This window comes from Canis lupus, chromosome 38 (genome assembly GCF_011100685.1).
Source record: "Canis lupus familiaris isolate Mischka breed German Shepherd chromosome 38, alternate assembly UU_Cfam_GSD_1.0, whole genome shotgun sequence".
Lineage (NCBI taxonomy): Eukaryota > Metazoa > Chordata > Mammalia > Carnivora > Canidae > Canis > Canis lupus.
Window position 1 is genome coordinate 23,105,560 of NC_049259.1, and position 14,949 is coordinate 23,120,508.

General features: G+C 67.6%; 1 protein-coding gene across 1 annotated transcript; it reads left to right on the forward strand.

The window, feature by feature from the left end:
* The first annotated feature begins 6,632 nt into the window (after positions 1–6,632).
* VSIG8 (V-set and immunoglobulin domain containing 8) lies at positions 6,633–13,178 on the forward strand. The gene is made up of 7 exons (XM_038585929.1): positions 6,633–6,785; positions 9,555–9,730; positions 10,110–10,311; positions 10,400–10,621; positions 11,174–11,293; positions 11,566–11,764; positions 12,492–13,178. The coding sequence occupies exons 1-7, from the start codon at positions 6,737–6,739 to the stop codon at positions 12,763–12,765; spliced, it is 1,242 nt and encodes a 413-aa protein (XP_038441857.1). The 5' UTR covers positions 6,633–6,736; the 3' UTR covers positions 12,766–13,178.
* The last annotated feature ends 1,771 nt before the right edge of the window (positions 13,179–14,949 follow it).

Consider the following 14,949-nt stretch of genomic DNA (forward strand, 5'->3'; position numbering starts at 1 on the left):
GCCTGACTCAGTGGGGTACTGGGATGTCCTCGCACCCCCCCCACCCCGAAAACCTCAGCATCCCCATGTGTGACTCTGGCCGCAGCTCGGCATTAATTGGTCTCAGTAAAAGCACTTTAAGGCGCGGATGAAAGCGGCTCAGGGAGTTCAAAGCCAGACAGGGCTTTTGGGGTGAGAAAGGGTGGCAGCCGTCTGGGTGACAGTGGAGGGAGATGCGGCGTCGGGCGCGGGAGGTCGGTGTGCAGGCCGCGCAGCTTCCCACTGCTCTCCCTTTCCGTCCCTTGTCCCTCCCTCCCGACTGCTCCTCCTGGGGGACGGCTCCCTGCAACCGGGGGTCTCCTCCCGTCCCGCCGCCAGGCGACCTGCCCCATCCCTGTCCCTCCCGCACGCCGGGAGGTATAAGGCCCCAGGGTCCCTGGAAGAAGCTCGTTTCCAACATCACAGAAGACCAGAGTCCCTGAAAAGGCTAAGTTGCTCTTGATCTGCCTGCCTTTCAATAGTTAGACGCCCCCTTGGCTTCCACAGCGCCCCCCACCCCGCCCCCCTGCCAGATCGGGTCCCTGCTGAGCCATCTCTCCTTGCATCATCCGCGTGTCCTCCTGCGGGAGGCGTGGCCGTCACCTCAACGCCCTTGGGTGGCCTTGGGGCCGGGACAGGGAGACAGTTGAGATTTTTGGATGGCTTTGTCGGGAGGCTTTCCTCCTGGAAAGAGGTGCCAAGGGGGTGGGTGGGGAGAGCGGGAGCAGGTGCCCAGAGCTGCCGAGCTGCTGTGTAGGGCCCCTGGGGAGACGCCGTGTCCTGGGCTGGTGGGCCGGGCTCCGCACCGGAGAAGCTGAAGTCTGGAAAGACCCTGTGGTGCTCGCAGCTCCTCTGTGACCCCTAATGCCACGACGGGGCAGTGTGAGCTCACACACCCTGGGAGACGGGGTGCTCAGCACCTCGTAAGGCAGCCCTGACGCTCGGCATGTCTTCCTGCCGCCGAGACCACCCCAAACTGGGCCAGGCAACCCTTTTCAGCCCACACCCTTCGGGGGTCTCGTGCCGCCTGGTCCCCACGGGCCTCCCCTGAGCATTGTGGGATGGGGGGGCGTGTGGGAAGGAGGAAGCAGGGCGGGGGTGGAAAGCAGGGACCCTCTATCCCTCGGGCTGGGCCTCTAGGCCTCCTGGCAGCCTGGCCTCCTGGGCCGCACCCCCTCCCGCTGTCCCGGCAACGCGGAAACAAACAAATCCAGGGAGCTGGGAGTGAGAGCAGGCCCGGCGGGCTTCGTGGGGAGGGAGGCGGAGGCGGCCCGCGGGGGGCAGGCCAGGGCCCCTGGCACCCAGGAGGGCCGCCGCGCAGGCTGTGTTGGGGGCACCCGCCGGCGCCATCAAAAGCAAATGTTATTTCGATAGAGTCAACGCCGAAGTCCCACGGGACGCGTGGAGTAGTCCAGTCCGCACGCGTGGGACAGGTGCGGTGCCGTCCAGCCTGAGGCCGCGCTCCGAGCCCAGCGAAGGCCCCTGGAGCGGGGCCCGGGGTCCAGTTCTCAAGGACCTTCCCCTCGGGTGCAGAAGCGCCTGGAGCTGCCCCCTGGCCCGGCCCGAGGACTCACGAGCTCTCCTGCCCTCTCGGTGCTCCCGGCACACCCTGGGTGCCTCCAGAGCCGTGTAGACGATGCTTCCAGGGTCGGGGGCACCCCTTCCCCTGCTGCCCTCCCCCACTGGACGGGGAAGACAGCCCCGGGGAGATGAGACGGCAGAGGCCGGCCCCTCCGTGCGCCGGGGGAGGGTCTCCGGGAGGTGAGGGCCCGAATCCTCAGGGCTCAGGGACCCTTCATTCTTCACATTGGTCACCAGCCCCCCTGCAAACTCTTCACAAGGCGGCCTGGGAGCGGGCAGGGCCACGCGGCCCAAGGAGGGACCCCTCTGCGCTGCTTGCCTCGGGAGTCGGGGGCCCTTCTCCTGGGCTCGGGGAGCCTGGGGTGGCTGCCAGGGGCTCGGGGAGCCGCAGGTGTCAGGAGCTCTCGGCCACCAGCCCCCACCCGGGCCTTGGTCCCTAAGCCCCAGCCCATGCGTGGACCGGCCCTCTGTCACCCACCCAGCCACCCACCCTGCCTCGTCTGGACTCCACAGTCCCCCCCACACCACCTGTGCCCTTGAGCCCCTGCTCTTCTCGCCCCACTGTGGCCTCACCGGGCTGCCCCCGGCTGAGAGCTGCTGAAAGGCGTCAGCCGCAGGGGCCTCTCGCTTCTCCCACCAGCCCACTGACCGGCGCCTCGGGGCCCCTGCCCGTCCCCCCTGCTGGTCCCTCCTGACCGTCCCCCCTGCCCACACCTCCTACCTGTCCCACCTGCCCACCCCCTCTGTCTGCCCCCCTGCCTGGCCCCCTGTGCTTGCCCTCCTGCCCATCCCCCCTACCTGCTCCCCCCTCCACTGCCTCTGCCTGCATCCCCTGTCTGTCTCACTTGCCCAACACCCTGCCCACCCCCCACCCATACCCCCTTGCCTGTCCCCCCAGACCACCCCTCCTGCCCTCCTGACTGTCCCCCTTGCCCACACCCTCTGCCCATCCCACCTGCCCAGCCCCTCTCTATACCCCCCTGCCAACGCCCCTGCCCGCTCCCCCCTCCACCGCTCCTGCCTGCCCCCCTTGCCTGTATCCCCTGCCCATCCCCCTTGCCCATCTCCCCTGCCCATCTCCCCCTGCTTGCCCCCCCGCCTGTCCCCCCTGTCCGTCCTGCCTGCCCAACCCCCCTTCTCATACCCCCCTGCCTGTCCCCCTGGCCCTCTCCCTCCTCCAACGCCCCTGCCTGCCCCCCTTGCCTGTACCCCCCTGCCCATCTCCCCCTGCCCGTTCCCCCTGCCTGCTCCCCTTGCCTGTATCCCTGTCTCCTGTCTTAGGGCAGAAGCCAACGGAACCGCAGCTGCGGGGCGTGCACGGAGGAGGGCAGCTTCCCCTGTGGACTGCGGGCGCCTCGGGGAAGGCCCAGGGCCCTTCGGAAGGTCGCGTGCTGCCCACAGACGGCGGCCTGGGCCCTTTCTGTCTCCCGGGCTCGGATGAGCCATCTGGCTGCCATCCCCATCGCCCTCGCTCTCCCTGGGGCACGGACAGACCTCAGCCCGTCCCCTGCATCTGTCCAGACCTTTCTGAGACTGGAAAGAAAGCGGTGGGGACACGGGGCGTTTGGGAGTGGAGACTGGGTGGGGGGAAGGCAGGGGGCTCCCGGGAGTGGCCGCTCTCCCTCTGCAGAGGAGGGGCCTGTGCTGTGAAGGCCCAGCGGGTACCCCAGGGCTCTCCCTCCACCACCTCCCCCCAAACCCTGCAGGGCTCAGGGCATAAGGCAAGAAGCCTGGCAGCTTCATTTATGGGCCGCAACCTGCAAGGAGGTGGCAATTAGCCCTCAGTGGGTCAAAGGAGAAGCGCAGTGTGCCGTGCCTTTTGAGGCTTGGAGGGGCCCCAGTGCGAGGTTCCTCAGGAAGTTAAAAATAGAGCCGCCCTGCGACCCCGCAATTGCACTGCGAGGGATTCACCCAGACACAGAGATCTGAGGGGCACCTGCACCCCAGCGTTCACAGCAGCGAGTCCACAGGAGCCAGAGTGTGGGAGGAGCCACGAGGTCCACCAACAGATGAAGGATAAAGATGTGGCCTCGATGTAGATTAGACTATGCAGGTATTCACGGTGGAATGTTCCTCAGCCGTCAGAAAGGACGAACGCCCGCCATCTCCGTGGAGGTGGACGGAGCCGGAGGGTATTAGCGGAGCAAATAAGTCAGAGGAAGACAAGGACCCCACGACCTCACTTCCACGTGGGATTTAAGACACAGCGCAGAGGAACGTAGGGGAAGGGAGGGAATGAAGTCACCAGAGAGGGAGACGAACCGGAGCGAGTCCTCACCGTAGGGGACACACCGCAGGTCCCTGGGGGGGCAGGGGAGGCCTGGCGGGGCGCTGGGGTCCCTGGGTGACGGGCACGCGGTGGGACGGGCGCTGGGTGTACAGGCAACGGATGGACTACTGGACACTGCATCTGACGCGAACGATGCACCGTATGTGGGCCAAGTGAACTTCTTTATTTAATTAATTTATGTTAAAGGTTTTATTTATTTGTTTGACAGAGAGAGAGAGAGAGATGCGAGCGCACAACAGGGAGAGCGGCAGAGGGAGAGGGAGCAGCAGCCTCCTGCTGAGCAGGGAGGATGACCTGGGGCTGATCCCAGGACCCCAGGGTCGTGACCTGAGCCCCAGGCAGGTGCTTGACCACTAGCTGAGCCCCCCAGGCGCTGGGGCCACTTGAATTTAAATAAAAAAAAAAAAAAGGTGGCTGTTATTTTGGAGCATCTATGCCCTCAGGCTCCCCCATGTGCATTCCCTAGACTCCCAAACCAGGACCCTCTGCTGTGCCTGGGCTGGTGGGGGGGACCCGGTCTTCGTGCGAGCCCCCCTGCTGCTGCTGCTAACTCCTGCATCCCCTCTGTGCCCCCCACTGTCACCTGGGGCAGGGGCTGGGCTGCCGCCGGCTCAGGGGTGCAGCAGGACCCCCCGGGGTTGCATTTGTTAGGGGATCGGGTCGTGCAGGTGGGCTCCTGCACACCTGGAACTCCTTCCCTCCCTGGGACCCTCAAGTCACATGCGGAGGTACGTCGTGGATACGACGACGACACCAGGTTGTCCTGGAGCAGAGGGATGAACATCCTGGGCGATCCGGCATTTAGCGGACGGAGACGGAGGTCCTTCTGTGTCATAAATAAAACCTCATTTTTTGGGGTCCCCGTGAATTGTACTGAAACTCGTGTCCTACACCTGAGCAGCCCGTCCTAACTCGAATCCCAAACTCACATTTAACAAATCCCAAGCTCACCCAGTGGGAGCCCCAGCCCCGCGTGGGTCTCAGCTGGGCTTCGGGTCTCCTGCGAAGGACAGCAAACCCCAGCCCCCGCCGTACCCTGACATGGACCCCGACCTCAGCTCCTGCTTTCCGTCTCGCCCGCTCTAGCCTCCGTTCCCCTCCAGGGCCTCAAGTCCGACCTCGAGCTCGCTGGCAACCCCAGCTAACTGAGCCAGCCTTGCACCCCAACTCTGCAGGGGCCAGCCAGGACCCAACCCACCAACCCTACCCCCGGGGGGATGGCACCGCAGCCTTCCCTTGCTGGCCAGCCCTCGTCGTCCTGGCCCATCACTGACCCTCTGCACCTTTACCCTGTGGCCGGACCTGCTGAGCCACAGGCTCACGGGCCCTTTCCTTGGGCCCCTCTGGATTGAGAGTCAGGATGCCTGGGTGTCCCTCGAGTCAGCAGGGCCGCAGCAGCACCTGCCCTTCCCGGGGTGCAGGACAATCCCATAAACCTCAAAATAAACACGGAAACAAGGATATTCATTGGTGCATCTGGCAGGTCCCAGGGCACCCTGTCATTGCCGAGAGTGCAGGGGGAGAGGTTTGGGGCGCAGAGACGCGGGGATTCCCTGTGCTTCCTGGTTGGGCTGCCCTGAGCCTGGAGCTCTGCCCATGGCTCCTCCTCGCCCCTGCCCTCGCTGTGCCCCTGTGCCCCCTGCCCCGAGGCAGGGGTGGGGGGGGGCCTCCCTGGATTCCTCTGAGGAAGCTGAGCTGCTGGAGCCGGCCCCTCAGGACCTCATGCCCACCATCGTGTGACACGGGGCAGTCGTGGGGCCTCCCCGCCAGCTCCCACCTGCCCACCCCACTGGGCGGTCCAGGTCACGGGGCCCTGGTCTGCCTCCCTGGCACAGAAGCAAGGACACCCGGTGATCCCTGAAGCACGACGTGGGGCACATGGCACGCCCCCTTCCCTGGCCCTCCTGGCCCTGTACTCTCCAGCGTCCCCTCACCCTCCACACACCCCCGGCCCCCTCCACGCACCCTGGCTCCTCTCCTCCCAAGCCTCTCTGGAATGGGGCCGGTTCTGCAGGGAGATGGGGGCTAGATCCCCCCAACACCCCCGCGGCCAGGGGTCCCCTGCACTCAGGGCTGACCCCACGTCAGGTGTGGGTGGGGACACTTCTCCCGAAGGGCACCCCTCCCTCTTTCAGCTCAGGAAGCCTGACTCCCTTTGAAGGGCCAGAGGCCTGGAGGGGAGGTAGGCTGGACATTCCTGGGTCCCTTTCATGTGCCTGGGCCTTCCCTCCAGCCTCTGTCCCCTTCCCTGTGGCCCCTCCCCAGGGACCTCAATTTGGGGGGGTTCCCCGTGGGTCAGGGGGGAGCTGGCTGGCTGGGGCCTGCAGGGGAGGCTGGGTGCCCCGACCCAGGGGCTCAGTGTTCACCGCCTGGCCACCTCCTTCCCCAAGCCTGACTCTCCTTCCGCTTCCCCATTTCCCCCCGGGGAAGGAGGCAACAAATGAGTGGTGAGGGGAGCCCTGTGGACGCTGTGAAATGGGGCGACTGTTGTTACCCCGAGGATGGGGCCAGGAGGAAGTGCAAGTTTAAGAGGTGCCTAATTACAAGTCCCGCTGGCCGCCCTGCGCCACTCTTGGGATGGGGAAGAGCTTGGGTGAGGGCCGGGTAATGCCTGGGTAGGCCACTCTGTCACCCCAATAATTAGGGTTCCCGGGGCTCCTCCCCAAGGCGGGGACCAGGCCCCCTCCCTCCTATAGAAATAACTCCGGCTCTGGCCCAGCACTCATTGCACCTTCCTGCCACCCCGGGCAGTGTCTGGGCCCTCACCCCCCCCATCTGTCCCCACACGCCCACCACCACCGGCCCGGGATAGCCAGCCCCGGCGGAGGAGACACCAAGCCTAGAGACATGGGAGTTCGAGGAGCCTTCCACCTTCTTCTCGTGTGCCTGAGCCCAGGTATGGGGCTGGGCACCCGCGGGGACGCCCACACGCCGCCGCAGGGCAGGGACAGGGCAGCGAGGGGCCCGCAGCGGGGCCTGCACGCGGTCCAGACGCCCCCCGGCTGCCACCCGGCTGGGGTTTGCGAGGGGCCTCTCCCCAGGGCAGCCCTGTGCCTGCAGGTTTGGGCGCGTGTCTCCGACGGAGCATGTCTGTGAGCCTGTGGGGCCCACACGTGTGAGCACAAGCTGTGTGCGGGGTCCAGGCCTCACCGGAGGGCCGGGCCCTGGGGCTGAGGCGGGCGGCAGGCAGCAGCGACGCCGGGGGCGCTGATGGGGAGCCGGGAGCAGCCACCCCCAGGCCTGAGCCCAGGGCACGGAGTCGGGGCGAAGGCAGGGTCGGGTGCAGTGGGAGTGGGCGCAGCAGCGGCGTCGGGGGCAGGCCCTGTGCCCTGGGAGTCCCCGGGCCCAGGATGGAGCCGGAGGAGGGCACGGCTGGGGGAGGCCTCAGGAGTCCACGGGGGGCTGCCTGGGCGGTGGGGGGCCTGGGGCCGGGGGGAGGGAGACCCCGAGGGCAACACTGCATCACCGCAGCCTGCAGAGCCCCCTCGGGACCTGGACAGGGAGGTGCTTGGCGTGGCCGTGGGAGGACAGACCCTGCGGGGCTCCAGCCCCCCCACTTTCCTCTCCCGCCTGCCCCCCAGGGGGAGGGTTAGGAGCTGTGGAAGCAGCTTGAGAAGTCACAGGGATTTCCAGGCCGAGAGTAGACACCCATGGAGGGTGTGGGTGCGGAGGGTGCGCAGCCCCTGGGGCCCGCCCCTGCCCCCCCCTCCTCCCCCCTTCGCTGCCCCCTCCAGGGCTCCTGACCAGCTCTCTCTCCCAGCCCGGCTTCCGCCCCTCTCCCAGCCTCTCTCCTCTCTCATGCCCAGAGCACTCCCTTGGTGCCTCGGCAGGAGAGACCACGGCCGTGAGACACCAGAAACAACTTCCTCAGGGGAGCGTGAGGGGGTGTGGAAGGGCTAAGCCTGGGTGGAGGCTGAGAGGCGAGGACGGGGCTCCTGCAGGGCGGAGGCTCCCTCACTGGGCCTGTCCTCCTTCCCAGCCCCTTCCCTGCCCGCCGAGCCCCTGCATGCGCCCCCCCCCCCCCAACACAGTCCTCAGGGCTGTGGGCTGCTCCGCCAGCGCTTCCCCAGGGTGGAGCCTCTGCTCTCCACGAGCCTGGCTCCTCCCTGGCAGTCCTCCTGCTGCCCTGGGCCCTGGCAGGGAGCCCCGGGATCCTTATCTCGGGAGCTAGTTGTCTTGGCCCCGGGGCTGGAGGAAGCAGCACCACATCCCGTTAGCGCCCCCGTGCTGGCCCTGCCAGGGCTCCTAGGGGCAGGCTCAGGGATCCCCGAGGCGTTGGGGGCGTCGGAAGGGCCCTGCTGGCGCCGTAGGACCACGCGGAGCTGCTGCAGGGAGGCCCCAGGCCTCTAGGACTGCGAGTCCTCTGGGTTAACACGCACCTGCGCTTGTGTGCGGAGGTGTCCCTGTCTGGGGGGCCAGGAGGCTGGGACTGCACGGGCTACACCTGCCCTGAAGGTTCGTGGCTGTGACCGCGTGTCCCTGCACCTGGGCGACGCTCTCTAACCAGAACGTGGTCCCCAGAGAGACGGACAGAAGGGCCGAGCGGCCTGCGGCGCCGAGACCAGGGCTGGGCGCCCGGGGATGGGCTGGCTGTCAGGAATCCAGGAGGAGAGCGGGCCAGGCTGGGCTGCGGCGCCCGGGACGGGGAGCCTGCCTGCCCTGCTTGCCAGGTTGGGGCCCGGCACGCCCCCTCCCCTCTGCCTTCCTCTTTGGGTCCAACCGGTTGGGGCTAGTGCTCGCCTGGGGCTTCAGGGTAGGGAGGGCAAGGAGCTCAGGCCTGGGCTCCCATCCTGGCCGCTCACCAGGCTGACTCAGGGCGCCGGGGCTGCTCGCAGTGGGAGGGGCCCCACCGGGGCGAGCGAGCCAGGGCGGCTGCACCCGAGCCACACCGTGGAGCCACACCGTCGCACGAGGGGCAGGACGCGGCGTCCGCAACGCCGTGTCATCACGCGAGGCCCGACGGTCCTGCAGGTGCCTGCGGCCATGTGCCCGGCACACGCCATCACTCACCATCGGGCACAGCCCGGCTCTGCTCACGGCGGCCCCCCTTCACGCACAGGCGCAAAGGATGGCTCAGGGCCCTGACACGGCCGGGCACACAGCCACAGACGCGCGCTGTCCTGAGGAGACATACAAGCGCGTCCAGGCTTTTGCTCCTTGGGGCTGCAAAGGGACCCTAGAGGCCGTGGCTCCATCCTCCTAACTCCAGGTGCGCCTCACCTGGCCCAGACAGAGGCGCCTTTTAACGAGCTGGGCTTCTCCGGCGGGGCGTTTAACAACTCTGGTTGCTTCGCGTGTTCACACACACGCGCACACACGCACACGCAGCCACTATGTAAGATACTGCCTGGCCGTACGCCTGAGTATCGCCGCAGCACACCAGAGGAGCCACGAATACTCATCAGCACACGACACACGCACGTGCACGTCCTCACACACACATACACGCAAGCATACCCAGCGGCCATACACATCCACGCAGGATTCGGATGCAATCGCAGAACACAGACGTGCGTACGCAAGCATGCACAGACATGCACAGAGACCGGTCCCTGCGTTCACGCACGTGCACGCGCTGAGCCCAGCCCCTCCCTCCCGGGGGACTCCACTGAGGGTGCTGGGGAGACGTGCTGAGGCTGACCCCGCCCCCGGCCTTCTCCCCTAGCTCTGCTGTCCGCTGTGCGGATCAACGGGGACGGCCAGGAGGTCCTGTACTTGGCAGAAGGTGACAATGTGAGGCTGGGCTGCCCCTACATCCTGGACCCTGAAGACTATGGTCCCAACGGGCTGGACATCGAGTGGATGCAGCTCAATTCAGACCCCTCACATAGGGAGAATGTGGTGAGTGCCAGGCCTGGGGTTCCCCTTCCCCTACACTTCTCGGGTCCCCCTGGGGGGCATACACCCTGTGGGGTGGGGAGGAGGGCAGATAAGCAGATGGAGACCTTGAACTTGCCCCATGGCCTCTCCGGGAATGGGGCGGCAGGGAGGAGGGCTCTGCAATCCCAAATCACAGGCCGCCTTCCCCCTCGGGCCCCAGAGGGCACGGGAGGCCTCAGGGCCATCGCGCCCGCACCCATCTGCTCCCACTGGTTCACTACGAGGTGAAGGGGTCAGGGGTCACCACGACCTTCCTTACCCTCCAGAGAGTCTCAGAGAAGCCCCGTGCGGTGCTCCCGGCGCCCGCGTCACCATTCCCGCCTTCTCCTTCTCTCCACAGTTCCTTAGTTACCAGGACAAGAGGATCAACCACGGCAACCTCCCCCACCTGCAGCAGAGGGTCCGCTTTGCAGCCTCGGACCCCAGCCAGTACGACGCGTCCATCAATCTCATGAACCTGCAGGTGTCGGACACAGCCACCTACGAGTGCAGGGTGAAGAAGACCACCATGGCCAGCCGGAAGGTCATCGTCACCGTCCAAGGTACGGCCGGGCGCCGCCGGGCGCCCCCTCCCCGGACTTCCGAGCCTCTGGGCTGGGCCCTGGCTCACACTCGGCCCGTTCTCTGCAGCGCGGCCTGCGGTGCCCATGTGCTGGTCCGAGGGCCACATGACCCGCGGCAACGACGTGGTGCTGAAGTGCTTTGCCAACGGGGGCACCCCGCCTCTCTCCTACAAGTGGGCCAAGATCAGCGGGCACACCCACCCCTACCGCGCCGGCTCCTACCACTCCCAGCACAGCTTCCACTCGGAGCTCTCCTACCAGGAGTCCTTCCACAGCTCCCTGAACCAAGGTGGGACTGAGCAGCGGGCCGGGCGGGAGGGCCGCGGCGGGGGAGAGGGGGTCAGAGGCAGAGACTAAGAGCGAGCGAGGCTGGAGCCCCGGCTGCACCACGGCTGGCGGCAAGACCCGGGCAGGCGGCTGCACGTCCCTGCGCCTTGGCTGCCTCACACCCTAGAGGAATTGCACCGTGTGAGGGCTCCGTGGGACGAGGCGTGGGAGGCAGCTGGCACAGGGGACGAGTGGGGTGGTGCTCACAACCGAGCAGACCACATCAGAACTGCGGGGGGGCCCTTTAGATTCCTCTGGCCCATCTTTGTCCTCACGGTGCAGAGAAGGACAGCGAGGCCCGGGCAGGGAACAGCTTTCCCTAAGGTCGCAGAGGGAACAAATGCTGCCTCTGCCTGGAGAGTGGGGCGGATCTGTGTGTGTGTGTGTGTGCGCGCGTGCACACACACGCGCTGCACGCGCATACACCCTCCCTCCTTCCGCCCCCCCTGCAGCGGCCTAGGCCGGGCCCTGAGTCCGGGCCTCGCCGCAGCCCCCGGTGCTCCCTCAGTTTCAGGTCTGAACAATGGGGACCTGCTGCTGAAAGACATCTCGAGCGAGGATAATGGGCTCTATCAGTGCACAGTGGCCAACCACGTGGGCTACAGCGTGTGCGTGGTGGAGGTGAAGGTCTCAGGTAGGTGTGGGGGCAGTGCCCCTGGGGGCCCCGGGACCCGAGGGCGCGGCTGGAGGAAGCTGGGCTGTACCTGCAGCCTCGGGGGCTCTGCTCCCCACCTCCATGGGGCCTAAGGCTCCGCTGGGGCAGGCCCTGGGAGAAACGTGCCCGTGCATGTCCCGTCCTTCCTCACAGGGTGTCCCAGGGCCCTGAGATCCCGGGGCCGGGGATGGGGGGGGCTTGGTCTCCCACAGAGGAGCTGCCCGCACCTGACTGTCCGCTTCTCTCCACAGACTCCCGGCGCATAGGCATGATCATAGGCGCAGTGCTGGGCTCTCTGCTCATGCTGGGCTGTCTGCTGGTGGGCATCTGGGGGCTCGTCTGCTGCTGCTGCGGGGGCGCCGGGGCCGGCGGCGCCCGCGGTGCCTTCGGCTATGGCAACGGCGGCGGGGTCGGCGGAGGGGCCTGCGGCGACTTGGCTAGTGAAATCAGGTAAAACCTGATGCATGCTGCATGCTGCTGAGCGGCGGGGACCGGCGCCCTGCCCCTCCTCACCCCTGCCCGCCACCCCCACCCTGCCCGCCATCGCCAGGAGTGCTGGGACCGCAGCATGTCGTCGGGGCTCCTCTGTCCCCCTCCCGCGCCAGTCTTCACCTCCACTCCCCTGCCCTCCGTTTCCTCCTGTCTGTGCGCCTGTCTTTCTGTCCTGTGTAGACTGTAAGCTCCTGGAGGGCAGGGCCCGTGTTCTGCGTGTCTCCCCTTGTCTCACGCCGGTGACGATTCTGGACACGCTTACTTGAGAAGAGTCCGTAGTGAGGATAGTGCTAATAACTTACATTAGGAACCAACTAGAAATAAAACTAGGACCAGACTAGTCGTGCTAATGGCTGCAGTGCCCTGGGGACGAGGACGAGCTGGAGCAGGAGGTGGAGGGGCAGAGGTCAGGAGAAGAGGGAGCGAGAGGGCCGGTTGGTGCTAGCGAAGGACAGAAGGACAGGTAAGGCGAAGGACGCAAGGACAGGTAAGGCGGCTCCTCCGGGTCCCCCCTCCCTCCCCGCGGGGCGGGGCGGGGGCACCCGCGGGGCAGGCCTGGGGGAGGCGGGGCAGGTGCAGGTGCAGGCGCGGAGGCCGGGCGCCAGGCGGGGAGGCGGGTCCCGCCAGGCCGTGCCCACGCCGCGCCCCGGGAGCGCGCTCACCCGCCCGCCTGTTGTTTCCACAGAGAGGACGCCGAGGCGCCCGGGTGCAAGGCCGGCGGGCGCGGCCGCAGCGTCTCCCACCTGCTGGGGTACCCGCCGCAGACCGTCAGCCGCTCCCCGCGCCGCAAGTTCGCGCCCCCGCCCTGCGGCGGCCCCGAGGACGTGGCCCTGGCGCCCTGCGCCGCCGCCGCCTGCGAAGCGGGCCCCTCCCCGGTCTACGTCAAGGTCAAGAGCGCCGAGCCCGCCGACGGCGCCGAGGGGCCCGGGCAGCAGCGCACCGACGGCCTCCTGGTGTGAGCGCGGCCACCGCTGGGGATGCGCTCGGCTCGGCTCGGCTCGCCCCTCGGGATGCGCTGGGCCTGGCCCGCGGCTGGGGATGCGCTCGGCTCATCGCTGGGGATGCGCGTGCGCCCGGGGCCTCCAGGCCTCTCCAGGCCTCTCCAGGACTCGGGGCCTCCCCTGGCCTCCCTGAACCTCCGAGCCTCCCCAGGACAACGGGCCTCCCCGGGCCTCCGGGCCTCCCTGGACCTCTCTGAGCCTCCGGGCCTCCCCAGGACAACGGGCCTCCCCAGGACTCCGGGCCTCCCCGGGCCTCCCCAGGACAACGGGCCTCCCTGAGCCTCCAGGCCTCCGGGCCTCCCCGAGCGTCACGGCGCCTCCCCGGGGCCCGCGCGGGAGTCAGCTCACCTGCCGGGACGGGAGCGGCGCGGGCGCGGGGGCGGGGCGCAGGGGGAGCGCGGGCGCGGCCCAGGGCCCGGGGCGGGAGCGCGGGCGGGTGGGGACCCGCTGGTGGCGGAGCGAGCCGAGCTCCCGGCGGCAGTGTTAGCACAATAAAGCACCTGTAAGACCTCAGACTGCGCTGGCTGCTGTGCTTCCCCCCCGCCCCTCACCGCCGAGGCCACGGCCACTGCCCCGCGCGCCCCCGCCCCCAAGGCGGACGAGGGGAACCGGGGCGCTGCCCGAAGGACCTCCCCAAGGCTCCAGGCCCTCCTCCGCGCTCTTCCTCCCCCCTCTCGGGGGTGGGGGGTGTAGGCCTTCCTTCTCCACCGCAGGGAAGGGTTTGGAGTCACACCCTGGGGTAGAAAGACCTTCCAGGGCATCTAACGCAGCTGCCCCGCACCCCGGTCCCCCGTTTAGGTGGAGATGGGGCACCCATGAGGTGCCCGGTGCTCTCCAGGATTTGGTCTTCTGCAATCCCTGCTGTCGTCCTGGGAAGCCCAGCCCCGTCCCCCTGCGCAGATGAAGACCCCGAGGCCTGAGGGATGGATGCCTTGAGCAAGGCCGCGAAGGTAATAAGGCAGGGGTTGGCTGATGCCGGTGTTGGGCGTGTTCGACTCCAGGACAACTCCAGGACGCCAGGCTGTTTCTCTGGTGTTTGGATTCCTCCCCGCCCCCCGCGGGCCTGGCAAAGGGTGAGGCCGCAACCCCTCGCTGCAACCCCTCGCCGACCTCCAAGGGCAGCTGCGTCCCAGAGCGCTCCATCTGGCCCCGGCTGCCAGAGATGTTTCTTCTCTGGAACCCAGTTTTGGTGGCTGAGAGCTTCTATCCCTCGGTCCCAGCTCTCCTGTCAGGGAGCCCTAAGCATCACATTCCAGGTCCGCTGCCTTTAGGGGACCAAGCGGTTGTAGTCCCCACGGGGTGGCCGCAAAGGCGGCAGCTGGTGGTGGGCCCGGCCTGGGGGCGGCGGGTCTCCTGGAGACCGTGGATCTGCCCGCGGCCACCCGGCCACTTGCCCGCTGACAGTGCGTCTCTGCCCCTCGAGGCCTCCGGTGCTCCGTGCTCCTTCCCTGGAACTGCGGGACGTGTGGGCAATGGGTGGACCTCGAGGTACCCTGGTTTCCAGTTTCTACACCCAGAAGGCCCTGAACCCCTGCCTGCTTACACACAACCGCGGGGCCCTCCGGTCGGCTTTCTCCTGGGAGGAGTAGGACAGAGAGCGGAGAGGGAGCCGGGCCAGAAGCCCGGGGGTGGCGGGGGTTCTCAGGGCTGGGGGCGGGGTACAGGGGTGAGGGGTCGGCTGGTGAGGGGAGCAGAGGACTGCGGGAGCCAACCGTCCCTTCGCTGTGTTTGGACACATTTATGAGCATCTGGAGGGGGACCTGCTTGCAGGTAGCTGCACTTTCGGCGGGCACTGGGCCTGGCACGCTGAGGGAGAACCCTCCGGCAGGGGACTGACTGTACGGGATGACGCGGGGAGGCCCCCCAAGCCGGGAGCCTCCAGTTCAGCCTCCTGGACGGCTGAGGGAGGGCCTGCCGGCCAGCTGGGTCGAGGCGGCATTGAGCGACATCACCGTCCCCGTTCTGGGACCCGGGGGCCGTGCTCCCACAGCCTTCATGCGGAGGCTGAGCACACAAGGACGCGCAGAGTTCGCTAAAAAGCGGTAAAAGAGATTTCAGAGAGGCTCTGGGAACAGCTCCCAGCAGGACTCCGCGCACCCTGGGAAGTTCCTAGAAGCCCCGTGGGCTCCCAGGCCGTGCCCC

Coding starts and splice junctions, on each gene's coding strand:
- VSIG8 (XM_038585929.1), top strand. CDS start 6,737: ATGGGAGTTCGAGGAGCCTTCCACCTTCTTCTCGTGTGCCTGAGCCCA. Junction 6,786..9,554: donor TCTCGTGTGCCTGAGCCCAG/GTATGGGGCTGG, acceptor CTTCTCCCCTAG/CTCTGCTGTCCGCTGTGCGG. Junction 11,294..11,565: donor GGTGGAGGTGAAGGTCTCAG/GTAGGTGTGGGG, acceptor TTCTCTCCACAG/ACTCCCGGCGCATAGGCATG.